This window comes from Pelophylax lessonae, assembly GCF_965119305.1.
Source record: "Pelophylax lessonae genome assembly, chromosome: 8".
NCBI classification, from domain to species: domain Eukaryota; kingdom Metazoa; phylum Chordata; class Amphibia; order Anura; family Ranidae; genus Pelophylax; species Pelophylax lessonae.
The window spans coordinates 80,752,600-80,780,576 of NC_138775.1; the positions used below are offsets into that span (position 1 = coordinate 80,752,600).

The 27,977-nt window shown below is 43.5% G+C and overlaps 1 protein-coding gene across 1 annotated transcript in view; it reads left to right on the forward strand.

Moving 5' to 3' along the window:
• Positions 1-12,002: 12,002 nt before the first annotated feature.
• ISY1 (ISY1 splicing factor homolog) overlaps positions 12,003-27,977 on the forward strand; it is a gene marked incomplete at its 5' end in the record, with an annotated part of 53,110 nt that continues 37,135 nt past the window's right edge. Inside the window, 4 exons of the mRNA XM_082265957.1 lie at positions 12,003-12,113; positions 20,216-20,238; positions 23,258-23,309; positions 27,419-27,484. Of these exons, the coding sequence (XP_082122083.1) occupies positions 12,003-12,113; positions 20,216-20,238; positions 23,258-23,309; positions 27,419-27,484 (252 nt within the window). The remainder of the gene's footprint in view (positions 12,114-20,215; positions 20,239-23,257; positions 23,310-27,418; positions 27,485-27,977) is intronic.

Here is a 27,977-nt window from a genome sequence, read left to right on the forward strand (position 1 = left end):
AGCGAACCTCAATCAGGTTCAAAATAGATTTCTTGCTGCTGGATCTGATTAAATAGGTAATTAGAGTGCATGCACGAGGATATGATAGACTGACGCATTGTTCAGGTAAATGATACTTCCTGTTTATTTCTAATGGACAGTCTATTATATAGTTAGTAGGCGGTGTCATATGTTAGTACGTCATAAGCATAATATTAGCATAATACTGATTATTTGCAGCTTTCTGATTAGTCAGGTCCGTTATAAGGTGGTCCCCTTCGAGTTCATGAATGTTATCTTCTCTTGAAGGCACTGTGCCAAGGCTCCATCTTTTTCTCGCATTCCATTGTCGGTGGTGGGGAGTATCTAGTAACAGCCATTTTGAGTAAGGAAGACAGAAAAGATATGTACATGTATAGAGAAACAGACATAGAAAAATAGACATTTTGCTTAATTCACAAGTGTTCATCACATTCCTTCACAAGCCCCCCTAAAATGGCTATATTTCTTCTGTCCCTCATACTAAAGTGCCTACTCACCTGGCCCATACTCCTCCGGAACTTTTTTAGGGCTGTACATAGAGAAGAGCAGTAACTAGTTCACCACCTCCCTCGATACAGCCTGGAGAGGGCAGTCAGGTGCTATCTATCCCTACAACCCTATACAACCCTATAGAACTGTGAAATTATGATCAGGGAGTGACTGTAGAGGGGTGAAGGGTTTGTCCTCTTCCATCATAAGGCGGTCTTCTTCTTCTTGGTGGAGAAATGTAGGTGTGCTATTGTCTACAGCTTTGCTGATTAGCTTCTTTACAAATGTTAGAATACAGCATACAATCAGGGCTAAAAGAACTAGGATTATCAGTACTGTTACTCCTATCTGGGCGAGTACCTTCTGCCACCCACTCATCCAGCTAAAATATTGATCCCAAGGGTCTGTAATACCTGAGTTCTTCTTCAACTCAAACGACAGATCTTCCAATTTCTTGATAGCTAGAGTACCCTTACCATTTGGACCAGTGTTGTCAGGAATGTATGTGCAACAGGTTCCCGTTTTTTTTTTATCTATCATTTTATAGACACCTCCTTTCTCAGATAACACCATGTCTAAGGCCATCCGGTTCTGGAATGTCATATAGGAAGTGGGGGCTAACTGGTCAACATTGCCCTGGAGAGCATCCCTGGTGTAATTCACAAATCTCTGTTGGTTATAATATATGTAGTTAATCCAATCTACATTCTTGTTGGCGGTTATTATGGGGAGTAAAGACTCAAAACCAGCTTTTACCTGATCCTTTGGCTTTGACCCCCCTTGGGACCCCTATGGCATCTATGTACACATGAGGATCAAAGCTTCCAGCGGGAGTTGCTCGCTTCCTCCTGTGGTTGGGTGCTGGGTCAGTGTATTTATCAGGGGTATCATACTACAAAGATCAAAATATAAACTTAACCACTTGTGTGCTGGATGAATTGTACCAAAATGTAGTGACACCATTTGTCTTAGTGATAGCCGCTTGTTGAGTACCTGTTTTGGTGATAATCACCTGCTGAGCTTTTATCAAACTTATAAGGAAAAAAAAAGGATATACAGCACAATCATTGTGCTGCCAGCAGGATCTTGTCTTCAGGAGATTGGGCTTTCTTGCAGTGAAAGGCGTGTATCCAGGTGCTTCGTATCAGGGATCAAGTGAATTTCTTCACTAACACCCAATCTCCTGGCTGAAGACTGTGGGTTCCCGAGTCTATTTCTGGATCTGGAATGGAGGAAAATACTCGAGAATGGATATTAGTTAAGGCTTTAGACAAATATGTAACATAACTAGTTAACATATCAGATTGTAACTGCGACTGCTGTGGGAGTAACAGCCAAGTCTGGGGCCTGAACCAAACAAAATTTCATAGGGAGACAGGGCATGTTTCCCCCCCGGGGGGTGTGCCTGACACTGAACAGGGCCATAGGCAAACTGTCTGGTCAACTCATGTTAGTCTCTTGGGCCATCTTTAACATCCTGTTCTTTAGAATCCCATTTATCCTTTCTACCTTCCCACTACTTTGAGGGTGGTATGGGGTGTGTAAAACCAACTGAACTCCCAGTGCTGCCCAAATCTCTTTTGTTAGGGTGTCTGTAAAAGCTGGGCCCTGATTGCTCTCTATCACCTCTGGGACCCCAAATCTACATACTATCTCACTAAGTAGTTTTTTTCTTTTTAGCTGTGGTTTTAGTTGTCATGTTTGTGACTGCGTAAGGGTTTTTCCAAATGTTTCTGCGGTGTCTTTTCTGTCCTCCCCGTCTTTCGTATTCTTCTCCTTTGTCGATCCATTCCAGCTTTTCATCTGGGTAGACTGCCTTTGCATAGAAGCTAGGTATAGTCTGTCAGATGGCACATGCACTGCCAAAGGCATCTGCACTGGGGATTCACTCTGCTCTTCAGCCGCTTCGGCCGTTTTTCGTTGGTTTGTTGCTGCTTGTTTAGCCGCTTTATCCGCCAAGTGGTTTCCCCTGGCTTCTTGAGAATTCAGCTTGCCATGTGCTTTAACCTTCAAGACAGCCACTTGTTCCGGTAGAAGTAATGCATCCATTAAATGTTTGATGGCAGGACCATGTTTCGCCGATGTTCCGGCCTCTGTCAGGAACCCTCTAGCTCTCTGGATGATGCCAAAATCATGAGCTACTCCAAGGGCGTATCTTGAGTCTGTGTAAATGTTGGCTCTTTTGCCTTCTGCTATCTTGCACGCTGCAGTGAGGGCTTGAAGCTCTGCTTCCTGGGCAGATACAGTTGGTGATAATGCTTCTGCTTGTAGGATTTCAAATTCAGAAGTCACAGCATAACCTGTGTGGTACTTGCCTCCTTCATCTGTATATCTAGAGCCGTCCACAAAAAGCATGTAGTCAGGGTTTTCCAGAGGAATTTCACTCACTGTAGGGAGATATGAGGTTTCCAAGCGCATCATTTCAAGGCAGTCATGTGGAGTGTCATAGGGGTCTCCTTCTTCACCTTCTCCTTCTCCCCCCTCGAAAAATGGCAGAAGGGTGGCCGGGTTGAGAGTGAGACACCTTTGGAGGGTCACGTTGTCAGGAAGTAGGAGGGAGATTTGCAGCCATAGATGTCTGGCCGTGGACAGGTGTCGAAGTTGCACCTGATTTAAGATGGCAGCAATGTCATGCGGTGCCAGAAGAAGCAGGGGATGTGCTAAGACAAGGTCTGAAGTTTTGTCTAGGAGTGCTTGGGCAGCAAAGACAGCCCTTAGACAGGAAGGACCACCTCTAGCCACGGGGTCTAGGCGGCAAGAGTAGTAACCAATGGGTCTAGTCCGTCCTCCATGTTCTGGAGCCAGGACCCCTGTGGCGTGGCCATTCTTCTCTGACACAAATAGTTTGAAGAGTTTCTCATAATCTGGAAGGCCCAAAGCAGGAGCTGTGGATATTGCTTGCTTCAGCAGAATAAAATTGTCCAGGGCCTCTTTTGACAGGGTAAATGGCACGGACTTGAGAGCATCATAGAGTGGTTGCAGGAGGATTGATGCATCAGGGATCCATGCCTTGCAGTAAGATATGAGTCCAAGAAAGGCATGCAGTTGTTTAGCTGCTTTCAGTTGAAGAATATTCTGGATTGCGGCTACTCGGTCTGATGTGATATGTCTTGTGCCTTTTAGAAATGCAGTGGCCTAAAAAGGTGACAGTCTTGGAACACCACTGTATTTTCTCTTTGGAGGCCTTACAGCCTTGTTCTGCAAGGTAGCATAGTAGACTTTCTGAATTTTCTTCAGCAGCGGGGTAGTCATCTGCAAAGTGGAAAAGAGTCACTGTAGGGTGTTCCTGTTGCCAGGTATCAAGGATGGGGGTTATGGCTTTGGCAAATTGGCTTGGAAATCTTGGACCATTCTGTATTTCACCTTTTTGGGATCCGTTTCTTCACTGGGAACAAAGGTGTGTTTCATTCAGAAGTATAGGGTATCAAAGCACCATTAGTCACAAGGGTCTCAACCTGTTTTGAGATAGCTTCGGATTGAGCTGGCTTCAAGGGGTCCAGTCTCTTTGGAGGCGTGGTTTTCTAGGTAGGAGTGCCGCAGGTTTTAGTTGCACCATGACTGGTGGTACTTTTAAGTGATCAATGTCTTCCGGTTCTGTGGACCATAGGCATGCAGGGATCCTGCCAAGTACTTCAGTGATACTGAGCTTGGAATTGTCGCTTCACGGAGTGTCTTCATGAGAGCCAGAGAACACAAGGCAGATGAGTCTTCTAAGGATAGGGGAGTATGTAGTTACACTCCTCCTTCGGCGTAAAAATAATTGAGGCCTGTAGTCCGGACAGCGAATCAGCTCCTAGCAGATTCAAGGGGCATGTAGAAGACACTACAAATCTGGCAAGCAAATCAGGAAATGTCCCCACTTGGATTGGCTCAATCAGGAAATGTCCCCACTTGGATTGGCTCAGTAAGGGGACTAGGTAAATTTCTTGTAGCTGCACTATCCTGTGGTATAGGGGCATTGGCTGTGTTTCTGGGTCAGGCAGACTTGTCATTAAGGTCGCTGTTTATGATGGGGTTAAATCTTTGGGTGCGCTTGTCACCTGCAGTTGGTCATCCCAGTCGGATGTGTCTTCATCATTAGTATATTGGACCTGTAATCCAGGGAGGATGGGAGTGTTAGAACAGGGAGAATTGGATATAGGCCTTTGTTAGGCCTTCCTGGTATACCAAGATGGCCGCCTGCAGGAACTGTACTGGGCGGGGCAGGAAGTGAAGACATGACTGCACCAAGATGGCCGTTTGCAGGAACTGTCCCTGTGGGTTGCGTTTGAGTAGGAGTGGTGTGAGGATAATGGGCGGTAGGCGGAGAGTAAGGACCCTCCCCGTTATCTCTCCAGATGCCATGATAGGGCGGAGGCTTATTGGCTTTACGATCTACTTGATAATACTCATACATGATGCAATTTACAACCTTGATCGTCATCTTTCTTAGCTTCTACATCATTTGTTATGCAATTTCTTAGCTGTTCTCACACAACATTCCTTTCTGTTCTGTTATCAGCGTATGCTGCTACTCCTATGGTTGCTCTGCAGCCTGTCTGCACTTTTGTTTGTTTGAACTCTTTCCCTTCTCTGGTTTGCTAATATGCTGATCCATATTCCTCCCCCCCCCCTCTCTGTGCCACCCAGCTCAAATGCAAGGTCCCTTACTCTTTTCTGTTCTCCTGCCGCTGTCTCAGCTGACAGCCGGAGGGGTCAGTACTGGTAACCAATCGCTTAACTTGATTTAAAACTTTTGGCTGTGTGCCAATTTTCAAAAACTCAGACCAGGGGTGACTAGAGCTGACCACAGGTTCCCCTCCTGCAATAGAGGATGCCCCCTAAATATCTCTTAAATATTGTAATCAGATAAAAAGTTAATCTAAGTTAAAACTTTTGGCTCAGTGCCAATAGGGTTCAATGGTTACACTAATTGCGGTTACCCTTTCTGTCCAAAAATAAATTCTATAACTATTACAGGAACAAAGATATTCACAGTTGAACCCCCCTTGGCAAGTAGCCAATTTTAAAAATTTTGCCCCCAGAGCTCCCTTTTACATAGGGACCCATTTGCAAAATGTAAGTTCTCATTATCTCTAATTCTATAAAAAATAGCCTCAAAATATCCAGCCAACCACGGCAAACTGCGTTTCCTGATAAAAACAGTTTTTATCACGATTAGCACTCTTGCCAGCGGTTCCTACACTTTATACACAAATGTTTAAATGGCAAAACTCCAAAAATTCCATAAAAAAAAAGTAATAATTGCATATATTTGGTAATGCTGAGACTGTCCTCCAAGCTTCGCGCAAGGAGTGACCCCCTCCTGCTTTCTCACGAGAAAAAAAGTATGCCAGCTGCGTGCGGGGGGGGGGGGGGTTTACCAGCTAACAGCACAACAGTGCTAGTCTCAGAGAGAGAAAAAAAAAACTGTCAGGGACGCACAGAAGGAGGGGGTTGAACTGGAAAAGAAAAAAACTCAAAACGTAACCCCTTCCTCTCTCTGTCTCTCTCTCTGTTGCCCGTAGCAACCTCAAACCTGACTGGATCTATCTGTGCTATAATGTACGTTTCATGTCACAACACACACAGAACAAAACATAACTCCTGTCATCTCTCTCTTGTCATGTGACCTCAACAGGTGAGTTTAACCCTCAGGGGTACCTTTTAACCAGTCAACCCCCCAAGTAACCGTCCCGAAGGACGTTGCAAATATCCGCCCTCTCAGGACACACAAATGCAACCTTTCAGTCTGTAAAGACACACATCAAACAAAACGACAGACACTGAGACATTACTCCTGCCTCCCTTGTTGTCGGGTATCCACTTGCAGCTGAGCTTACCCCTCAGGAGGTCACTGTAACCAGTCAACCCCCTTAGTAACCCGTCCCGAAGGACGTACATCCACCCCAGTGTCGGGCAACCTCCTTTTGAGTCCCAATCACTCAGGGTGGTCTGTCTTTCAGTCTGCAGAGTCCCAATCACTCAGGATGGACTGTCTTTCAGTCTGCAGAGTCCCAACCAGCCAGGGTGGCAGACACTGAACAAACAATATACAGCCAGCAGAAATCTTACGGCAGGTTAATAAAAACAGCCCCAGGTGAGGATTAAAATTACCCACCTCTGAGACGTCTTTCGAAAAGCACTTGAGATCTGCGATTAAGATAAGACAGAAACAAGTCATACAGTGGTAAGGTAAAAGTATCTACCGTACTCTCAGGGGTGCGCAAGTCCCTCTTGGTCTGTCTCATCCACTCGCCAAACCTCCTTTGCGGCTTTTTCGTCAGATGAACACCTGAGGGCTCCACGTTCAGGGCGCCATTTGTAATGGTTAGCGAACCTCAATCAGGTTCAAAAGAGATTTCTTGCTGCTGGATCTGATTAAATAGGTAATTAGAGTGCATGCACGAGGATATCATAGACTGACGCATTGTTCAGGTAAATGATACTTCCTGTTTATTTCTAATGGACAGTCTATTATATAGTTAGTAGGCGGTGTCATATGTTAGTACGTCATAAGCAGAATATTAGCATAATACTGATTATTTGCAGCTTTCTGATTAGTCAGGTCCATTATAAGGTGGTCCCCTTCGAGTTCATGAATGTTATCTTCTCTTGAAGGCACTGTGCCAAGGCTCCATCTTTTCCTCGCATTCCATTGTCGGTGGTGGGGAGTATCTAGTAACGGCCATTTTGAGTAAGGAAGACAGAAAAGATATGTACATGTATAGAGAAACAGACATAGAAAAATAGACATTTTGCTTAATTCACAAGTGTTCATCACATTCCTTCACACCTCCAGCAGTCAGCGTGGACCCCATGCATGTGCATGATTACCTCTTTCTCTTCTGTACCCTATGGCTAAGTCCCTAGGGTCTCCACCATGCAGGTCTGGTCCCGATTGCTGGGGCACCAACTGCTCTGTGCGCTAGAGTGCATGTATGCGCACTTCTATAAGGTAAGCCGGATTCCTATCACCAGAAAAACAGTGCAAGCTTTTGCTCAAGCTCATGCGTGTGCGCATTGAACAAATGTTCATTTTTCTGAGCAAAGAGGCAATGTTAGATGTACTGTGTGCATACCAATTAGCGTGCGAACTTGGCATACAGTGTTCTATTTAAAGCGGAGTTCCGGGCACAAAAACAATATTTTTTTTTGTGCCCCTCCGCTAGGTAGACCTCACCTGAAAAGGAATTGGATAGTTATTTTTTTTTTTGTTTACTTACCTTGTAATTGAAGATCGAAGATACTCACCTCAGAGTACTTCCTCCCTCTGAGCCGCGGCTCACCCCGTCACTTCCTGTCTCGCTATGATTCCTGGGAGCTGAACGTCATAACTCCCAGGAATCAATGCGACGGCACCGGCCCCGCTCGTCATTTTCGGGCGACGCTGCATTCCCCTGCTAAACAGCTTCTGGGCATGCCCAGAAGCTGTGGAGGAATGCGGCACCGCACCGGAAGTGACGAGAGGGGCCGGTGCAGGCGCATTCTGGGACAAGAAGACGCGGAAGAAGACACAGAAGAGGACCGCGCCGGCTTCAGCTGCCCACAAGAGAGATGGAAACGCTGTGGAAGAAATTTTATAAGTAAGTATTTCTTCTAAAAGGTAAGTGCGAACCGGGACAGATCAGAGGCTAGCCATTGTGGAATGTGCTAGCCCTGACTGTCCCGGGGTATGTTTAGTAAAAAATGACTTCTGTGCCCGTAACTCCGCTTTAAACAGTGTTCAGTATTAAAAAAAAAAATTTTGCCTAAAAAAACTAAACAAACAATTTTTTTACATTTTTTGGCCAATTCATTTGTAATGTGTATGGGCACCATGACATCCCGCATTAAAAATTTTTACATCCTCCAGTCACTCAGTTGGTCACCTGCCTGCATTAAACTACTATTATACTTTTTCAGTTTATCCATACCTCCCAATTTTCTGAGATGATAAAGAAGGACACTCTTTAGCACCATATACTGTATGCAGGTGAAAGACACATCATTGCTACATCCCCAGTTTTTGAGGACCATGGAGAATTTAAATGCAAAAACGAATCAGTTAAAATGGAACTCCAGAAATGCTTTGTATCGCATACTTACACTGGTCCATCTTGGCTCAATGAAAATGTGCATATGCCATACGTGATGGGCCACTGGGGAAGGTGAAAATCAGTGTAGTGGCCAGTGCTTCTACAGTGATAGCCACGATCTTCCGAGTCCTCTTTCTGAGCATCTTCCCTTGTATACACTGACCATCAGGGGCACACTTGGCACCTCCACAATTTCTAGATTGCCTTGTTTTTTCAATAAATATAAGGCATTCTCTGACTGAATAAGGTGCGGAGGAAGCGCAGTGATGTCACGATTTCCACCTCGTCCAATTAGAGAACATGTTGTAGTTTTTTTGAGTTTGGCGTGACTTTACCAAGACCCGTCTGCAAAACCACATCATCAGTTCACCTATTGTAAATGAAAAGATTACAATTTCCATCTGCCATGGTGGCAGAGGGACTGGTTGTTGGCAGAGGGACTGGAGCACAAGTGCAGTGATGTTACCACAGCTGTAGGCCACTGATACTTTCTCCAATTTCATAGCTAAAGCTCCTGGACAGACCCGGGAAGGAGGAAAGGTCTGCAGAAACCAGAGCATGCGATTCACTAATTGTGGTTGCAAGCTTTTCAGGCTCACATGTAAAAAAAGTAATAAAATAAATAATGTTTTTTTATTCGATGTGGGTGAATTTATGAATTGTTTGCAAAAGGGGAAATATGCCTTAAAAGTAGATCTAAAGGCAAAACTTTTTTTTTTCTATTACAAAAGGATTTATTATTATTCAATCCAACATATCAGGTCAGCAGTTAGGTGGTTACTTTGTATGATGAGTAAACATAAAGCAAAAAATAAAAATAAATAATAGTAAAAAGGAAACATATGCAGTAAGATTATGCAGGTTCCAAGCATGAGGTACCAGGTAACAAAGAAAAAGAGGAAGTCCAAACGTAGCTTTCTGAGGTATCCTTGGGGTCACATGATAACTTTTTTTTTTCATTTTGGATAGTGTAAAGCCCCGTACACACGCGTCGAAAATTGGCAGGGAATTTTCGTCCGACGACCGATCTGCCGATTTTCGGCTTGTTAGTATGATGCTTCCAACAACCAACTTCGACTTTTTGGCCGAAAACAATCTGGTGTGCAGGCTATAAAATTTTTGTTGGCCGTCAACACAACGGCCGATTTTCGTGCAGTCAGTACAAATTTCGACAGGGAAAAATCTGATGAGCAATTCTGGGCTTGTTCAGTGAAGAAAGAACACAAAGAAAGCTAACCAACACATGACATCACTTCTGAAGTAGAATTTTGTTGTGCGAGAAAATTTGTGTGAAGTCTAGGCACATTCCAACCAACAAAACACAATCCTGGACAAAAGACAGACGATCGGTCGGCCGATAATCGTTGCGTGTGTACGGGGCTTTAGGGAGGGTAATAACCCCTGTCAGGTTTATTTTTACCATCTGTGTCCCATTGAGGAGATTTCCCTTCACTTCCTGTCCCATAGTCAAAAAAGGAAATGAGAGGAAGTCCCTCTAAAGTGAGGGAATCCTGGGGTGTCATCAGGGTCTCCAGAACGAATGCCCTTATTGGAAGATTTTCCTCTTATTCCTGTTCTGAGTACAACCTAATATTTGGGATTTTCTTTTACTTTTACTTTCCAAGATAATGGTAAACACGGCTAATAGGGTGAATCCTACTAACAGGGGCACAGATAGCAATAAAAACCTGACAGGTTTTGTAAACCCTCTCCAGTCCATCCATAAAAAAAAAAAGAAAAAAGCTTTGCCTTTAGTTACAGTATACCTTAAAATGGTAGCTAAGGCTGATTTAAAAAAAAAATTAAAATCTTCTCCCTGCTAGACAAAGTTATAATATGCTAGTATGCATTGCATACTAGTAAATTATGAAACACTTACCCCAAAACTAAGCCCTCCAGTGGCGTACTGTCATTGCTGACTAGGCTTCCATCTTCACCTGGTCTTTCTTCTGGGTTCGCGAGCTGCGGCCGTTTGATTGGCTAAGCGTAATAAAGTCACTCCCGTGCATGGGCATGGAAGCCACGATCGCAGCAGAGAGCTCCAAAGGGAGGGAGTACTCAATATGCCATCCTTTCAGAGCGCAGTGCGCATGTGGCGGTGTTCTGTCGAAAACTCCAACTCGCCAAAATCTCCAACCACGTCACTTTCTGTGACTCTACAGCAGCAATAATTGGAGATTTGGATGAGTTCCTGTTTTCACAGACCACCGGCAGCCTATACAGTACGGTACATGAGTAGTTGCCTGTTTTCACAGAACACCGGTTAGGAAGGAAAAAAGTTTTCCCTGCCTTAGAGGCGACCATGTTGTTTGGGTAATAGCTGCCGGACTAACAATGTCCACTCATTATAGCATGCATTGTACTGTATAGGCTGCCGGTGTAACGTTGAAAAACCATACCTGGTGAAAATTCCCTACCCTCGTCACTTCCGGTGCACATACGTCATGGAACAGCTGAGCAGGTTACCATTGCGCATGCTCAGAGCTCCGGAGGGTAGGGAATTTTCACGGGATAGTGATGTGTAACATTACACCACATCAGCTGTTGCCGCGGGTACATTAAATCATCTCCGCTCCTACCCCTGTGACTTCCCTGATCTCGGCTACTAAATGTAAAAGCAGCGGCGGGTCTATGAAAATATAACTCACGGAGCCAAGATCTCCGTGATTTATATTTTCATACACCTGCCGCTTTTACATTTAGTAGCCTAGATCAGGGAAGTCACAGGGGTAGGAGCGGAGATGATTCAATGTGGCAGCGGAGATGATTTAATGTACCCGCGGCAACAGCTGATGTGGTGTAACGTTAGAAAACCCTACCCCGTGAGAATTCCCTACCCTCCGGAGCTATGAGCATGCGCTGTGGGAAGTGGCTCAACTGTTCCATGACGTATGTGAACAGAAAGTGACGAGGGTAGGGAATTTTCACGGGTAGGGTTTTTTCATGGAACACCGGTGGTCTGTGAAAACAGCAACTCATCCAAATCTCCAATTATTAGTGCTGTAGAGTCACCGGAAGTGATGTGGTTGGAGATTTAGGCGAGTTGGAGATTTTGACAGAACATTGGTGACGTTACGGACTGCAGAGCTAGAGAATATCTCCTAAACAGTGCACGTTTAGGAAATATTCCTTGAACCCACAGGTAAGCTTTATTATAAGCTTACCTGTAGGTACAAATGTAAGAAAAATAGTTTACTACCACTTTAAAGACTACTCCAGCCTGTCACAGTAATATCATTTTATAATATGTTATGTGAGGTTGTCACGTGTGCAGCTCACTAGTTTTGTACATTTAAAAAATGGAAATAAAAGAAGGAAAGGAAAGCAATTTTATGTACTATGCAGCAAGAGCAACTTTTCGTTTGTTTATGTTGAACTGGTATACAAATCTGCACTACCATCGTGTGATCAGCAGGTGGCGCACGTGGAACTTTAATGATCTTCTCATCACGGCTTCTTTTGTTGAGGTCATTTCCGGTGCGCCGGCTGGTGGTGAAGGATTCGTGCAGAAGTTGGTGGCTGGGAAGTGACACATTGCCGGAGATGGTGAGATTCATAGACATAGATCACTATATATTGAGTGCAGGGTGTCAGTGAACAAACCTGTTCACATGCACTGCTTTGTAGCGACTGTAAGCTGATTACAGGCGAGTTGCTGCAGCCTCCAGTCATTGTACATTGCTCTGAGAATCTCACCCCTCTACACTGGTGACATCTGATTACATATCATACATTGTCACGTCACATTGCATCCTGTCTCTCAGCTTTGAATTGGTATTAATCCCAAAACAAACACATTCTATTGCAGCTTACCAATCCTTACATGTGATGGCTGCATTCGTTGTCTTTTTTAGGCTTTCTTTCCTTTATTTTCACCTGCTGATCCAGCCAGTAAGTCTGTTGTATTTCAACAGGACATGTTGCCATGTGTGTGTAGCATTTAAAGTGTTTGTTACCCTAAAAAAAAAAAAAAAAAAAATAGAGATCCTGTTTCCCTATAGCAGGTTAAACAGTGCTTGTGCTGTCTAGCTAAAAAACCTGGCTGATCCTGCCACTTCCTGTGTCCCTATCTGTGCTGACCATGATAGTCATGGCTAATGAGCCATGATCACTGTGGTCTGCCTGCGTGCCTCCCTCATCCGCAGCTCTCCTCTCTGCCCCCCCCCCCCCGTCAGCTCGTAAGTCTGTGCCTCTGTCTCCACCCCCGCCACTTCCTGTGTCCTCCTCTGTACTGACCACGATAATCCTGGCTAATGAGCCCTAACCACCATAGTCTGCCTGCGTGCCTCCGTCATCCGCAGCTCTCCTCTCTCCCCCCCCCCTGCCTGTCAGCTTGGAAGTCTGTGTCTCTGTCTCCCCCCGCCTGTCAGCTTGGAAGTCTGTGTCTCTGTCTCCACCCCCCTGCCACTTCCTGTGTCCCTCTCTGTGCTGACCACGATAATCATGGCTAATGAGCCCTAACTACAGTAGTCTGCCTGCGTGCTCCGTCATCCGCAGCTCTCCTCTCCCCCCCGTGCCTGTCAGCTTGGAAGTCTGTGTCTCTGTCTCCTCCCCCCTGCCACTTCCTGTGTCCCTCTCTGTGCTGACCACGATAATCATGGCTAATGAGCCCCGACCACTGTGGTCTGCCTGCGTGCCTCTGTCATCCGCAGCTCTCCTCTCTGCTCCCCCCCCTGCATGTCAGCTCGGAAGTCTGTGTGTCTGTCTCCACCCCCCGCTGCTGTTCATAAGAAAAGTATGATGTCACTGCCAGCCCCTCTCTTTCAAGCTCCCATCCTGCACTGTATAAGGGTTTGTAAGAAACGCAGCCTCTAAATACCTTTTTGTGAAAGTAGCTTCAGGCCGGTCACGTGACTCCCGGCCACTAACGCAATCCAGGGCTACAGCAATAGGAGCCGAGCGGTAGCTCGGCAGTCACGTGGCTCCCAGCTGGCGTCAGAGGAAAAGCTCGGCTCCTCCTGCTGTAGCCCTGGATAGTAATAGCAGAGCGGCCGGGAGTCATGTGACCGGCCTGAAGACAATTCACAAAAAGGTATTGAGAGCCTTTGTTTCTTGCAAACCCTTATACAGTGCAGGATGGGAGCTTGAAAGAGAGGGGCCGGCAGCAAAGCAAAATTTAGGGTTACGAGAAACACCACTGACAGGAGTGCTTACAATGATCAGCCGATATTTATGTAAAACCTTTATCCCCCCCCCCCCCCCCCCACAAATGCTGCTGCCCATCACCTGATGATCTGGCCAGTAACATGCCCCCTGTATTAGAGTACCTACACTCTAAATGAATGAGCACAGGGTAGGCAGTCTGATACAGGAGGTGTGTTACTGGCCAGATCACCGAGTGAAAACAGAGGGGAAAGCCTAAAAAAGTAAAACAAATGCAGCCACCCCATTTAAAGATTGATACGCTGCAATATATTATATTTTTGGTTTTAGGTTTAACCACTTGCCGACCGCCGCGCGACTATCTAAGTCGGCGGTCAGCCCCTCACAGGCAAAGCGACGTAGGGCTACGTCGCTAGCCTGTGAGGGTCTAGGGAGCGATCGCGCGCCGCCGGAGGCGCGCTCCCGCGTGGTCACGGACCCCCCCTTCGCGCGTGTGACCGGCGGACCCGATGTCCGCCGGTCACTCGGCGATCGGCGGGGGAGAGGGAGAAAGTCAGGCGGCTTGTGTAAACAAGCTGCCTGTCATTCTCCCCTGTGTATGAAGGATGATCATACGGTTCTACTATGTAGAACCGTTGATCACCGTCCATACATCTGAAGCCACAGCCAATCACAGTAGAAAGCACGCCCCTAGGGACACACATAGCCCCTCCCTTTCAAAAAAAAGTTAACCCCTTCACTGCCAGTGTATTTTTACAGTAACAGTGCATATTTATAGCACTGATTACTGTAGTAATGTCACTGGTAACCCCAAAAGTGTCAAAAATGTCAGTCAAGGGTCCGATCTCTCCGCCGCAATGTCGCAGTACCGCAAAAAAAATCGCAGATCGCCGCCATTACGCGTTAAAAAAAAAAACAACAAAAATGACAAAAATCTTTCCCTTTGTTAGTAAACGTGATAACTTTTGCGCAAACCAATCAAAATACGCTTTTTGCGATTTTTTTTATTTACCAAACATAGGTAGCATAAAACAAATTGGTCGAAAATGTTAAAAAATTTTGATTTTTACATTTTTTTGGGGGGGAATTTCATATAAAAAAAATGTGAAAAATATTGTTATTTTTGCAAAATTTACGCTCTTTTTTTGTTTATAGCGCATGATCAAAAAGTCGCACAGGTGATCAAATACCACCAAAAGAAAGCTCTGTTTGTGGGAAAAAAAGGACGCCAAATTCGTTTAGATACAGCGTCGCACGACCGCGCAATTGTCCGTTAAAGTCACACAGTGCCGAATCGCAAAATACCCCCTGGTCAGGAAGGGGGTAAAATCTTCCGGGGCTTAAGTGGTTAATACTGCTATAAAGCTGAACTACAGGAAGCTAGAAAATCCTTCCTTGTGGTGGGACTGCACTCTCACTTCAAGGGTTGTGATGGCCAACCTTGGCAAGTTGGCAATCCAAATTTTTTGGAACTACATTTCCCATGATGCTTAACTTCACTGCAGAGTGCATGAGCATCATGGGAAACGTAGTTCCAAAACATCTGGAGTGCCAGGGTTCTTCTTCACTGGAGGGGATAATAAAAGCAATTTTATTTCCATGATCCTCTGCTTTACCGGTAGATGGCATGCCCTGGCGGTGGACTGTCTTTAGGCATCTTCACATCCAATTTAACCACTTCAGCTTCGGAAGGTTTTACCCTCCTAATGACCAGGCCATTTATGCGATTTGGCACTGCATTACTTTAACGAAAAATTGCCCATTCGCGCGACACTGTACCCAAATATAATTGATGTCCTTTTTTTTTTACACAAATGGAGCTTTCTTTTGGTGGCATTTGATCACCTGTGCGGTTTTTAGATTTTGGGCTATAAACAAAAAAATTTTGAAAAAAACGCCATATTTTTTACTGCTATAAAACATTCCCAATAAAAAAATTTAAAAAATCGAATTTATATATCGGTTTAAGCCAATTTGTATATTGCTACATATTTTTGGTAAGAAAAATCCCAAAAAGGGTATTTTAATTGGTTTGCGCAAAAGTTATAGCGTTTACAAACTAGGGGATAGATTTTTGGAATTTTTATTAATTTTTTTTTTTTTATTAGTAATTGCGGCGATCAGCATTTTTTAGCGGGACTGCAACATTGCGGCAGACAGATCGGACCCCTAACTGACATTTTTGACACTTTTTGGGGACCAGTGACACTAATACAGTAATCAGTGCTAAATAATATGCACTTTTACTGTATAAATGACACTGGCAAGGAAGGGGTTAATTCTGGGGTTGATCAAAGGGGTTAATGTGTTCCTAAATATGCTTTCTAACTGTGTGGGGGAAGGGTTCTGTGACAGGCACAGAGAGATCGGGGTTTCATTTTAGCTGAAATTTCTGATCTCTCCCTGCCTGTCTGACAGAAGACTCGCCTGCTTTGTTTACATAAGCAGGTGGGTCTTCTGTCAGTTTATTTGACGATCGCGGGAGGCCGGTGGTAATCTCCGCCGATCCTCCCGTGGCCCGCCTCCCGCTGTGTCTGTGAAACCGGGCCTTGTGCACAAAATCACGTAGTACTAAGTGATTTTGCGCAGCCGAGCCGCCCTGCCACAGTAATACTACGGTTGGCAAGAGGTTAAGGGTCATTGGATTCTGATTGGTCTTGAAGACATCAGAGGACCTTAGACCATCAGAGCATGGGGCAGAGGGCTCTTCAGGGCCTGGTCTAGCAGCATAGAGGATCAGGTAAGGAAATCAACTTTTCCAAGCCCCCTAGACCTAAGCAAGCAGTTAACCCTTGCACTGCACAGGAGGCCTTTCAAGTTTTCTGGAGTTCAGCTTTAAAGAGACTCTGTCACCAACTGCAAAGCACAGAAGATCAAGTATTTTAAATATGTGATATTTTATTCGCTTACTAGAAAATGGGACTCCTCCAGGAGAGTCAGTTCTCTGGGATAGCCCCTTCCTTACTGCGTGATTTCCCAACACACTTGCCAGCCTACAAAACAACAAATTGACCCTGTCTGGCATTTTATGTTAAAAATCAGAGGGTTTTGTTTGCACACAAATCTATGCATAGGCTGCAGTCCCCATGCCAAGGGACTTCTGTATATACTGCGATCTTAAATCTAAATTTGCTGCGCCTCCATACTAGAAGCACATATAAGAATGGATATATTAAGCGCAGTTATGCCTGGGGGGGGAGCCCAGAAGGCACAGTGATACGCATGATGCCCAACAAGAGCACAGTGGCAGCGAAGGCATCCAGTACATCCCTGCACCGTATTCACCCAACTGTACAATACATACCTCCTTACATAACTCTTTTTTTTTTTTTTTTAGCAGTTGGGGCAGCAGTGAAGGGTATAACATAGAGTGTCACTCTTGAGAAATGCAATGCATTCTCTGAATGGTACTCGTGCTGAGCGATCCCCTGTGGTTACAGTGCTGTTGTGTGATTTCACTGCAGAATAAATAGTGTTTCACCCCCATTACAGTGCAAATTGACAGAGCCACTGGCATGATCAACAAGTATTAAATCTAACAGGAGGACTAGTATCAGTCAGATAATGTGTATCTGTAGTTAAGTTGTCTTTTTTTTGTTTTTTATGTGTGATGTCTATGTCCTGTTGGGATAACTCTCTCTTCCGGCCCTGGAGACATAACAGGGAGAGGGTAGAAATTCCTCCTAGATGGTTTTTGCCACAGCAAGTGGCAGATTCCCACTCACTTCCTGTTCAGTGACAGTTGTAAAATGTTGGGTTTCTCATCACTTTCTTTCTCAGTTACAATGATTACCAGCACAAATAGAGATCTAATCTTCCCAGCAGGCACACAGACAGCAATAACTAGCTGATAGGTGTTCCACCCCTTTCACACTCTATACAGAACTACAGCAAAAAGTTTTGGCAAGAGACACTATAACTCCTATAACTAATTTGTCTACCTAACATCATTTTGTGTTTTTTTTTTTTTTTTTTTAAACGGCTGTCCAGAGTTTAAAAAAAGCTTAACTGAAAAACAAGATACTTAATACTTAGCTTATCATCAGGTGCTCACTTGGATCTTCACTCTGTTGCTGAGCTATAGCCCCAGAAGAGTGTTTGATTCCTAGTTCCCCCTCTGCCTGCCGTGGTTCCATCCACTGGTGATCTGACACAGCAGTGATGTAGGGGTTGGCGGATGGAACCACAGAGCATGACAGGGGCCCCAGACAGCTAACACACCTGTAAGTGTGTCAGCTACTGAAGATTCTTTTGACAGTGTTCCTCTGCAAACTCGTAAAAATCCAAGTCCGTGCCTGTTGAGGAGTTAGTAAGCTTTGAATGCACATTTCTAGTTAGCAACATAATTACTTAAAAATTACAAATAGTGATCCTCTGCAAAAGAATCAGTAGGATACTCCCCTCTCTGTTAGTCTTTGTCTTTTACATTTACTCTCTTCCAGTGCTGCAGCCTCCATCAGGCTCTTCAGCATTCTACCCTGCTGCTCACTTTAGTTCTATCCTCTGACCCATATGTCATTACATGACATAGGGGTTTCAGAAATTCAGTGTGTAGTAAACAATTTCAGTACAGGAGAAGAGCCCATTCATCTGCTCAACAACTTTACCAGTCAGATCCTCCATGGATATTCATACAGTGGGGATCGAAAGTTTGGGCACCCCAGGTAAAAATTTGTATTAATGTGCATAAAGAAGCAAAGGAAATATGGAAAAATCTCCAAAAGGCATCAAATTACAGATTAGACATTCTTATAATATGTCAACAAAAGTTGATGTCAATCTCAAAGGTTTTAAATGCCCAGACTCATCTGACCTTGCCCCAACAATCAGCACCATGGGATCTTCTAAGCAGTTGTCTAGAAAACTGAAAATAGTTGACGCTCACAAAGCTGAAGAAAGCTATAAGAAGATAGCAAAGCGCTTTCAGATGTCAATATCCTCTGTTCGGAATGTAATTAAGAAATGGCAGTCATCAGGAACAGTGGAAGTTAAAGCAAGATCTGGAAGACCAAGAAAAATATCAGACAGAACAGCTCGCAGGATTGTGAGAAAAACAATTCAAAACCCACATTTGACTGCACGATCCCTCCAGAAAGATCTGGCAGACACTGGAGTTGTGGTACACTATTCCACTATAAAGAGATACTTGTACAAATATGGTCTACATGGAAGAGTCATCAGAAGAAAACCTCTTCTACGTCCCCACCACAAAAATCAGCATTTGAACTTTGCAAATGAACATATAGACAAGCCTGATGCATTTTGGAAACAAGTTCTGTGGACCGATGAGGTTAAAATTTAACTTTTTGGCCGGAATGAGCAAAGAAACGTTTGTCCAACTGTTAAGCATGGGGGTGGGGGTGGATCAATCATGCTTTGGGGTTGTATTGCAGCCAGTGGCACAGAGAACATCTCACGAGTAGAAGGAAAAATGGATTCAATAAAATTTTAGCAACTTTTGGATGGTAACTTGATGCCATCTTTGAAAAAGCTTAAGTTAAAGAGAGGATGGCTTCTACAAATGGATAATGATCCTAAACACACCTCAAAATCCACGGGGGATTACATCAAGAGGCGTAAATTGAACTTTTTGCCATGGCCTTCACAATCTCCTGACCTCAACATAATTGAAAATCTATGGATAGACCTTAAAAGAGCAGTGCGTGACACAGCCCAGAAATCTCAAAGAACTGGAAGACTTTTGTAAGAAAGAATGGGCAAAGATACCTCAAACAAGAATTGAAAGACTCTCGGCTGGCTACAAAAAGCGTTTACAAGCTGTGATACTTGCCAAAGGGCGCAGTACAAGATATTAACTCTGCAGGGTGCCCAAACCTTTGCAGACGCCATTTTTTTGTTTTCTGTTATTTTGAAAGTGTAAATGATGGAAACAAAATCTAACTTTTGTTGACATATTATAAGAATGTCTAATCTGTAATTTGATACCTTTTTGGAGATTTTTCCATCTTTCCTTGGCTTCTTTATGCACATTAATACAAATTTTTACCTGGGGTGCCCAAACTTTCGATCCCCACTGTACTTGTATCAAAACCTGACTTAAAGTAGAACTAAGGTTAAAACCTTTTTTTTTTTTTTCATTTTGGATAGATTAAGGGAGGGTTATAACCCCTGTCAGATTTTTTTTTACCCATTGCAGATATTTCGCTTCAATTTTTGTCCTATTGCCAAACAGGAAGTGAGAGGAAATCCCTGCAAATAAAGGGAATTCCTTGGGGCCCCCCAGGCCACCAGAACTAGTGTTCTATATGGAAGATTTCCATGCTATTACTTTTTTGGGGACAGCCCAAAATTTGGGATTTCTTTTACTTTTGACTTTCAATGATAATAGTATACAGGACAAATAGAGAGGGCGAATCTCCCTAATGGGGACACAGGCAGCAATAAGAACTGGCAAGTGTTCTAATCCCTCTCCAGTAAATCCAAAACTGTTAAAAAAAAAAATCTTACCTTTAGTTTAACTACATTTATGGAATTGTGGAACATTTTGTAACTAAAAATTTTTTGTTTCCTTTTTTTTTTTACAGGCCCGTAATGCGGAGAAGGCTATGTAAGTGTCATCAATTGCTAATATACACTTTTTTTTTTTTTTTTTTAAATGCAGATTATTTTGAGTACATCAGAGTCAGTACACCTAGGATAGATTTAGACATACGTCTGAATCCCGATGCACACTTGAATTGTGCTCCAGAGACAACTGATATGCAGTGAGGAAGGGATGTGAAGCCTCCACACCACCAACCTCATTTTTGCCAACAAACATGTCGCATTGCACATGGTTGCGAGGCGTTTGAGGCTTTTCCCCTCTAGATTGAATGTGTAGTGTTTGGCAGGCTTGCGGCCTTCCGTTCACTACAAGTTAGGTTAACTTTGCTGTCGGTGCAAAGCAAAGGATTGCATGTAAATAGCCCCGTCCGCTGCTTATTGCACATTGGGGGGGGGGGGGGGGATGTTTGGCGGGCGGCAAAGATGCGCTGTGTATTTTTGCTGCCCTCTGACCGCAAGGCCTTGGGGTCTATTCACATCAATTCAGATGGATAACTACAGTGCCGATGTTGGCACAATGCACTGTTCACTTTTTTAAATGGAATTTGTTTTTAAGTATCACGCAGTGACCTTTCATTAAGGTTTAGTGGCTGCTGTGTGGTGTGAAGTGATGAATTACCTTGGACTGCACTGCAGTGGAAAAAAGTACAGACTACCCTACTTTCTTGAGTGCACACCACCACAATTTGGTGGTGTGAACTGGGCACTTAGGAGACAAAGCATTTTGCATTGTCCTGCTGTGGGACTGCACTGGAATAGCCGCTCAACGCATTCCTATTACATCTGGTGTGAATGGCCCTTAAGGCAAATGAACAGGGACGTATAGTACTCTTAAGCTCAGATCAGTATTATATATAGATGTGAACACTGCCGTATTATATGCTGTGGGGTAAAGCTGCAGGATTAATCATTAAAAAAAAAAAAAAACGCAATCTTGATTCAACCCCCTTAATGATCCAAATCTGGCATTTCCACGATTCATGGTAATCATGTGCAGAGCCGTTCTCTGCTCAGAGCTGTCAAAATAAAAATTACTCAGTGCAGAGATAAAAAGCAACTTTGTATCATTTGGTTCGTTTAGATCAAAGGGATGACCTTTGGTCTGCTAAGGAGGCCAGTTTAACCACTTAAAGACTAAGCCTTTTTCTGACATTTGTTGCCTACAAGTTAAAATCAGTATTTTTTGCTAGAAAATTACTTAGAATCCCCAAACATTATATATATATATATATATTTATTTATTTTTTTAGCAGAGACCCTAGAGAATAAAATGGTGGTTGTTGCAATATTTTTTTGTCACTCTATATTTGCACAGCGGTCTTTCAAAAGCAATCTTTTTGGAAAAAATACACTTTGAAAAATCCAAAAAAAAAAAAAAAAACAACTAAACAGTAAAGTCAGCCCAATTTGTTGATATAACGTGAAAGATGATGTTACACCGAGAATCATGATCTTTATTTTAAGCAACAAAAATAGTGATTCTCATTTTATCCAGAATCGGCCAGCTCTTCTGTGGGGCAATTCACATGGTTCCTTTTTGATCTGTAGCATTTAACTTTGTAAACTAAAACTAGAAAAATGATGTGTAAATGCTTGTGCTAAAAAATACATTCATACAGCATAAACAAATCCTACACTCTTGCCTATTGGATTCAGGACCAACATGTAAACCTTAACAATGTGTAGGCTGCAGTGCAATGCAGGTGGTAAATGACTGAAGGCCGTGGTCAGATACCCTGTCCACCAATATGTGCCTTCTAGCTCTCAGCTGAATGTCTAGTTCATTTGCCATCCATTTTTCCTCCTTTCCTGCAAGCTTAAAATTACAGTGTTAGAGTTCCTGTGCTTTGTTTTATAGATTGTCCATATTTGTCATGTTTTATCACACTTACACATAGTCATGAACCCAAGCATAGCTACTGCAGTCTTACGCTGGCCACGCACTACAGTCTGTACAATCCTCTTTAGATATACCAAGAACATTATAATGTGAAGACTTACCTGTTTGGACACAAGTTGCATAAATTGGTCAGATAGTCTTTCTCACTACATAGTTGTTAGTAAGTCTAAGGAATATTGTGCTATTAGGTTAGAACCCATGTTGTGTAGCGCTCCTGCGTTTTATGTATGATGTGGATTTTCAGCTGCAGAAATATTCCACTTCAGTAGTCATGTAGAGAAACGCTGAGACACCAATCCCAACTCCCAATGACTCATCATGTGTGGATGATCTCAATTCAGCAAGTAAATACACACACTCAATAAGATGTTTCCTAGAGTGACTTATGTATATAGTAACACAGTGATGATAGGCTGAAGAGACAGGTTGGGTAGAGATGGTAGATGACAGACACTTGAAAGGAAATGTTCTTGAAAGTAAGATAGTAGCAGATGTGATGCAGATAGGTTTAGCAATCATGTATGGTAGCAGATGACAGAGTAGCAGGTGGACATACAAGAGAGATCAACCCAGTGCAAGAACAGGTGGTAGTAGGCTCAAGAGCTAGCAATCTTAGATAATGCAGATGTAGTAATAGTCCTTAGTATGCAGAGCTAGATAGTGTAAGCTTTAGTATGAAGGTTATAGAGGTTTCCCCTGTGGGGTACTTATCACTAATAGCAATGTAGCAGAGGAGAGGTTCGGCAAGAGCGGATGATCCGGTAGCGGGATACAGGGATCAGCGCAGCGTGGTTCCGACAGCGAGGTATGCTTGCAAGCATGAGAGCTTCAAGACAGGTTAGCATCAAGGCACAAAGCAGTTTGAACGAACACATGTGAGTGAGAGCCGGCGATCTAAATAGCCATCCAGTCCGGCGCTCAGTGAGGACAGCATCAGTCTTAAGGTGTATGCGCACCTTACCAAAAGAGAATGGTGGGGCGCATACACTTATGAAAGAGTAATTAGGGTACCCAAAGGTACCAGAAGATTACATGTTGTTGACTTTAGGGACTACTAAAAATTTGAATATCTATAGTCCTTTTTGCCAACTGATAATTGATCCTTTTTTTTTTTTTTTTTTAGGACGGCCTTGGCGAGATTTCGCCAGGCACAGCTTGAAGACGGTAAAGTCAAGGTAAGATGAAGATTTAAAATAAAGAAATTCCTGCGAGCAAAACAAGACTAAGCACTATTTACAAACTTCAGCGAGCACAGCACTCTCACATAAGTGTAGGATTCAATAAATAAATAGTGTCATGCAATTAAAGTGCTTCTAAGGGCTCTTTCACACAGTCCGTCCGTCAGACGGACTCCGTTTATCTCAGCGGGGGATCGATCCGCCGATCCTCCGCTGAGCAGGAGGATGACAGCTGTGTCTCCATGCTGTGTGCGGAGACACAGCTGTCAGGTTCCCATGCATTTCTATGGGGGAATCGGGTGGGAACCGACCGTCTGTCCGTTCTCATCCGATCCGCTGGACGGATGGAAAATAGGGTTTCCATCCATCCAGATTTGACGACGGATCGGATGTCAGCGGATATGTCTCCGCTGACATCCGATGCCCCATAGACATGCATGGGGGTGACCGTTAAGATCTGGCAAAAAAAAAAAACGGACAGGCGGATCTGAACGGTCCGCCTGTGTGAAAGGGCCCTAATACATGTATAGATAGATAAATAATATTAGGTTTGTAGAATAAATATATGAAACATATATAAAAGTGCCACACTAACCGAAGTGTTAAAACACATGCACAATAGTTATCAAAACTTGTGAATAAATATGCATAATCGCTGAAAATATATATATATATATATATATATATATATATATATCTGGTAAACAATGCACACTCTTGAAAAGTGCCAATAGTGCTATGAATGAGCACCACTGTGATCAAATGGTTAATTCACTTATCCTGGTTGCAATCCTATACTGTGCATTACTGTCGTATGCTTTTTTGAGTTTGGTGCACTCCCGCACCTTAAAAATGTGAGTACATCTCTTATTTTAATAAATTGAACCTTTTAATAAAGATATAAGCACTAATGGTGATCCTTCTTTTATATGGCATATCGATCGATCATCATAAGGGGAATCTAACCAGATTAGGACCCTCATCTGGGGGATCGATCAACCACCTCTGACCCCAAAGAGGGTGATCCTGAGAGGGTGCACTGCCCTTTTATACCAAGCTTAAGTGCGAGGTCACTGAAGTTGAGGTGAGTACCCATTCACACAGGGTGTCTGAGGTTTAGGCGTGACTCATCACAGGATCTATTTATCACAGATTTTTCACATTTGAAGTGGACTATTCATTAATCACCTTTCACTGGGAAGTGAATTACCAATTTGATCACGGTGGTGCTCATTCATAGCATTATTGGCACTTTTCAAGAGTGCATTGTTTACCAGATTATTTGGATTTTATATATATATTTATATAGTCAGCGATTATGCATATTTATTCACAAGTTTTGGTTACTATAAAAGTGCCCCACTAACACTTCGGTTAGTGGGGCACTTTTATATATATTTTTTATATATTCTACAATCACCTAATATTATTTATTCATCTATACATGTATTAACCACTTGCCGACCGCCGCACAACTATCTACGTCGGCGGTCAGCCCCTCACAGGCAAACTAGCGTAGGGCTACGTTGCTTGCTTGTGAGGGTCTAGGGAACGAGCGCGCGCCCCCAGAAGCACGCTCCCGCGTGTTCACGGTCCCCCCCCACGCGTGTGACCGGCGGACCCGATGTCCGCCGGCCACTCGGCGATCGGCGGGGGAGAGGGAGAATGTCAGGCAGCTTGTGTAAACAAGCTGCCTGTCATTCTCCTCGCTGCAAAGACACTGATCACATGGATCTACTATGTAGATCCGTTGATCAGTGTCCTTACAGCTGAAGCCACAGCCAATCACAGTAGAAAGCACGCCCCTAGGGACACACACAGCCCCTCCCTCCCAAATAAAGTTAACCCCTTCACTACCAGTGTATTTTTACAGTAACAGTGCATATATATAGCACTGATTACTGTAGAAATGTCACTGGTAACCCCAAAAGTGTCAAAAATGTCAGTCAAGGGTCCGATCTGTCCGCCGCAATGTCGCAGTACCGCAAAAAAAATCGCAGATCGCCGCCATTACGCATTAAAAAAAAACAACAAAAATGACAAAAATCTTTCCCTTTGTTAGTAAACGCGATAACTTTTGCGCAAACCAATCAAAATACACTTTTTGCGATTTTTTTTTTTTTTTTTACCAAACATAGGTAGCATAAAACAAATTGGCCGAAAATGTTAAAAAATTTTGATTTTTACATTTTTTTTGGGGGAATTTCATATAAAAAAATGTGAAAAATATTGTTATTTTTGCAAAATTGACGCTCTTTTTTTGTTTATAGCGCGTGATCAAAAAATCGCACAGGTGATCAAATACCACCAAAAGAAAGCTCAGTTTGTGGGAAAAAAAGGACGCCAAATTCGTTTAGGTACAGCGTCGCACGACCGCGCAATTGTCCGTTAAAGTCACGCAGTGCCGAATCGCAAAATACCCCCTGGTCGGAATGGGGGTAAAATCTTCCGGGGCTTAAGTGGTTAAAAGCACTTTAATGGCACAACACTATTTATTAAGATGAAGATTTAGTACCGTATTTTCCGGCATATAAGACGACCCCCTAATTTTCAAGTTAAAACATAGGTTTTGGGCTATACTCGCCGTATAAGACTACCCCTTCCGAGGCAAGGCAACACCATTGAACACCCTATTAATCTCTTAGGTACCGTTAATGTAATCTCTCATAGATCTCCAAGGTACCGTAAGTATTAGATGTAATCTCTCAAATCGCTGGCTAGCTGTGCCCTATTAATCTCCAAGGTATACTGTAAGTACCGTAAATGTAATCTCTTGTATATCTCCAAGGTACCTTAAGTATTACCGGTAGATGTAATCTCTCAAGGCGCTGGCTGTCTGTGCGGGAATCCTGTACTGGTATATGTACCGTAGCTTCAGCTACACACAGTATACCGCACTGAGCCAATCACGGTCAGTGATGTATTCCATTATTGAATGCAAAGCCTGCTCAGATTGGCGGACTCAGAGAGGTGGGCGGATGTTACTCTCTCTGACTCCGCCAATCCGAGCAGGCTTTGTATTTAATAATAGAATACATCGTTAACCGTGATTGGCTTAGCGCGTTATAGTGTATGTAGCCGAAGCTACGGTTTACCGGTACAGGATTCCCGCACAGACAGCCAGCGCCTTGAGAGATTACAGCTACCGGTAATACTTACGGTACCTTGGAGATATATGAGAGATTACTCATACGGTACTTACGGTACGTTGGAGATTAATAGGGCACATCTAGCCAGCGCTTTCAGAGATTACACCTACTTGCTTACCTTGGAGATTTTTATACTCCGCATATAAGACGACCCCCCCCCCCCCCATTTTTGGGGGATTTTTTGATGTTAAAGAGGTTGTAAACTCGTTTGTTTTTTTTTTTGTTTTTTTTTACACCCTGCAAGAGAAAGACATAATGAGCTAGTATGCATCGCATACTAGCTCATTATGCAATACTTACCTTAGAACGAGCCCCCACCGTGCCGCTCACTCACCTCTATGACGGGCGACATGTCCAGTCGCCCGTCTTGCGGGATCGCGGCATCCGGCCATCTGATTGGCCGGAGCCGCGGTGACGTCACGCGCGCGGGAGCCGACAGTCGACAGTCACGGCACGGGACTCTGAAGGAACGGCACGATCGGCCGTTCCTTCAGAGCGCATGCGCCAGTGACGTCACTGGCGGCATTTAAGGTAAATATCTCCTAAACGGTGCATGTTTAGGAGATATTTACAGAACCTATAGGTAAACCTTATCATAGGCTTACCTATAGGTACAAGTTGTAGAGGAGGGTTTACTTCCTCTTTAAAAAGTAATCTGATACGCCGGAAAATACGGTAACATTTTCAATTGTGGAAGAGTTTTGACCTTTATAATTTCAGTCTATGTAGGTGGTAAGAATGTTTAATTATCCCTGGAACCACCAGTATTTTTTTATCTTTAGAAAATATTGTTTTGGGGATTTTAACTAATTTTCAGGCTTTAAATTATTTTTTTAAAGGTGTGCAAAAAAATGCAACAATGGTTTTGTCAGGCCCACTCAGAGGAACAATATAGGATTTCCCTTCTGTGATTTTACTATTCTTAAACAATATATGACTTTTATTTTCTTCATTCAGGAACGAAGGCCGTTTCTTGCTTCTGAATGTAATGAACTGCCAAAAGCAGAGAAGTGGAGAAGACAGGTAACGTATAAAGGAAATGTATGGAGCTTTAAGTGTTTTTTTTAATGTACACAGATTGGCCATAACATTATGACCACCCGCTATAACCCGTCAAGGTATGGACTCCACTAGACCTCTAAAGATATGCTGTGGTATCTGGCACTAAGCCGTCAGTAGCAGATTCTTTGGGGTTGATTTACTAAAGGAAAAAAGACTGTGCAAAGTGTAGGTGCACTTGCTCCAGAGCTTGGTAAATGAGCAGACGCTCTGCTGACTTCCATCTTCCAATCATGTGCGAGCAAAAATGCTTTTTTTTTTTTTTATTTTCCTTGCATGTGATTGGGTATTCATTGTAAAGTGAAGAGTTACCTCATTTACTAAGCTCTGGAGCAACTGCTCTTTGCAAAGTGCAGTCTGTTTGCTGTAGATTATAGAGGCCAAGTCAACACCTAAAATTTGTTATTGTGTTCCTCAAACTATTCTTGAATTCATCAGACCAATTCACCTTTTTACA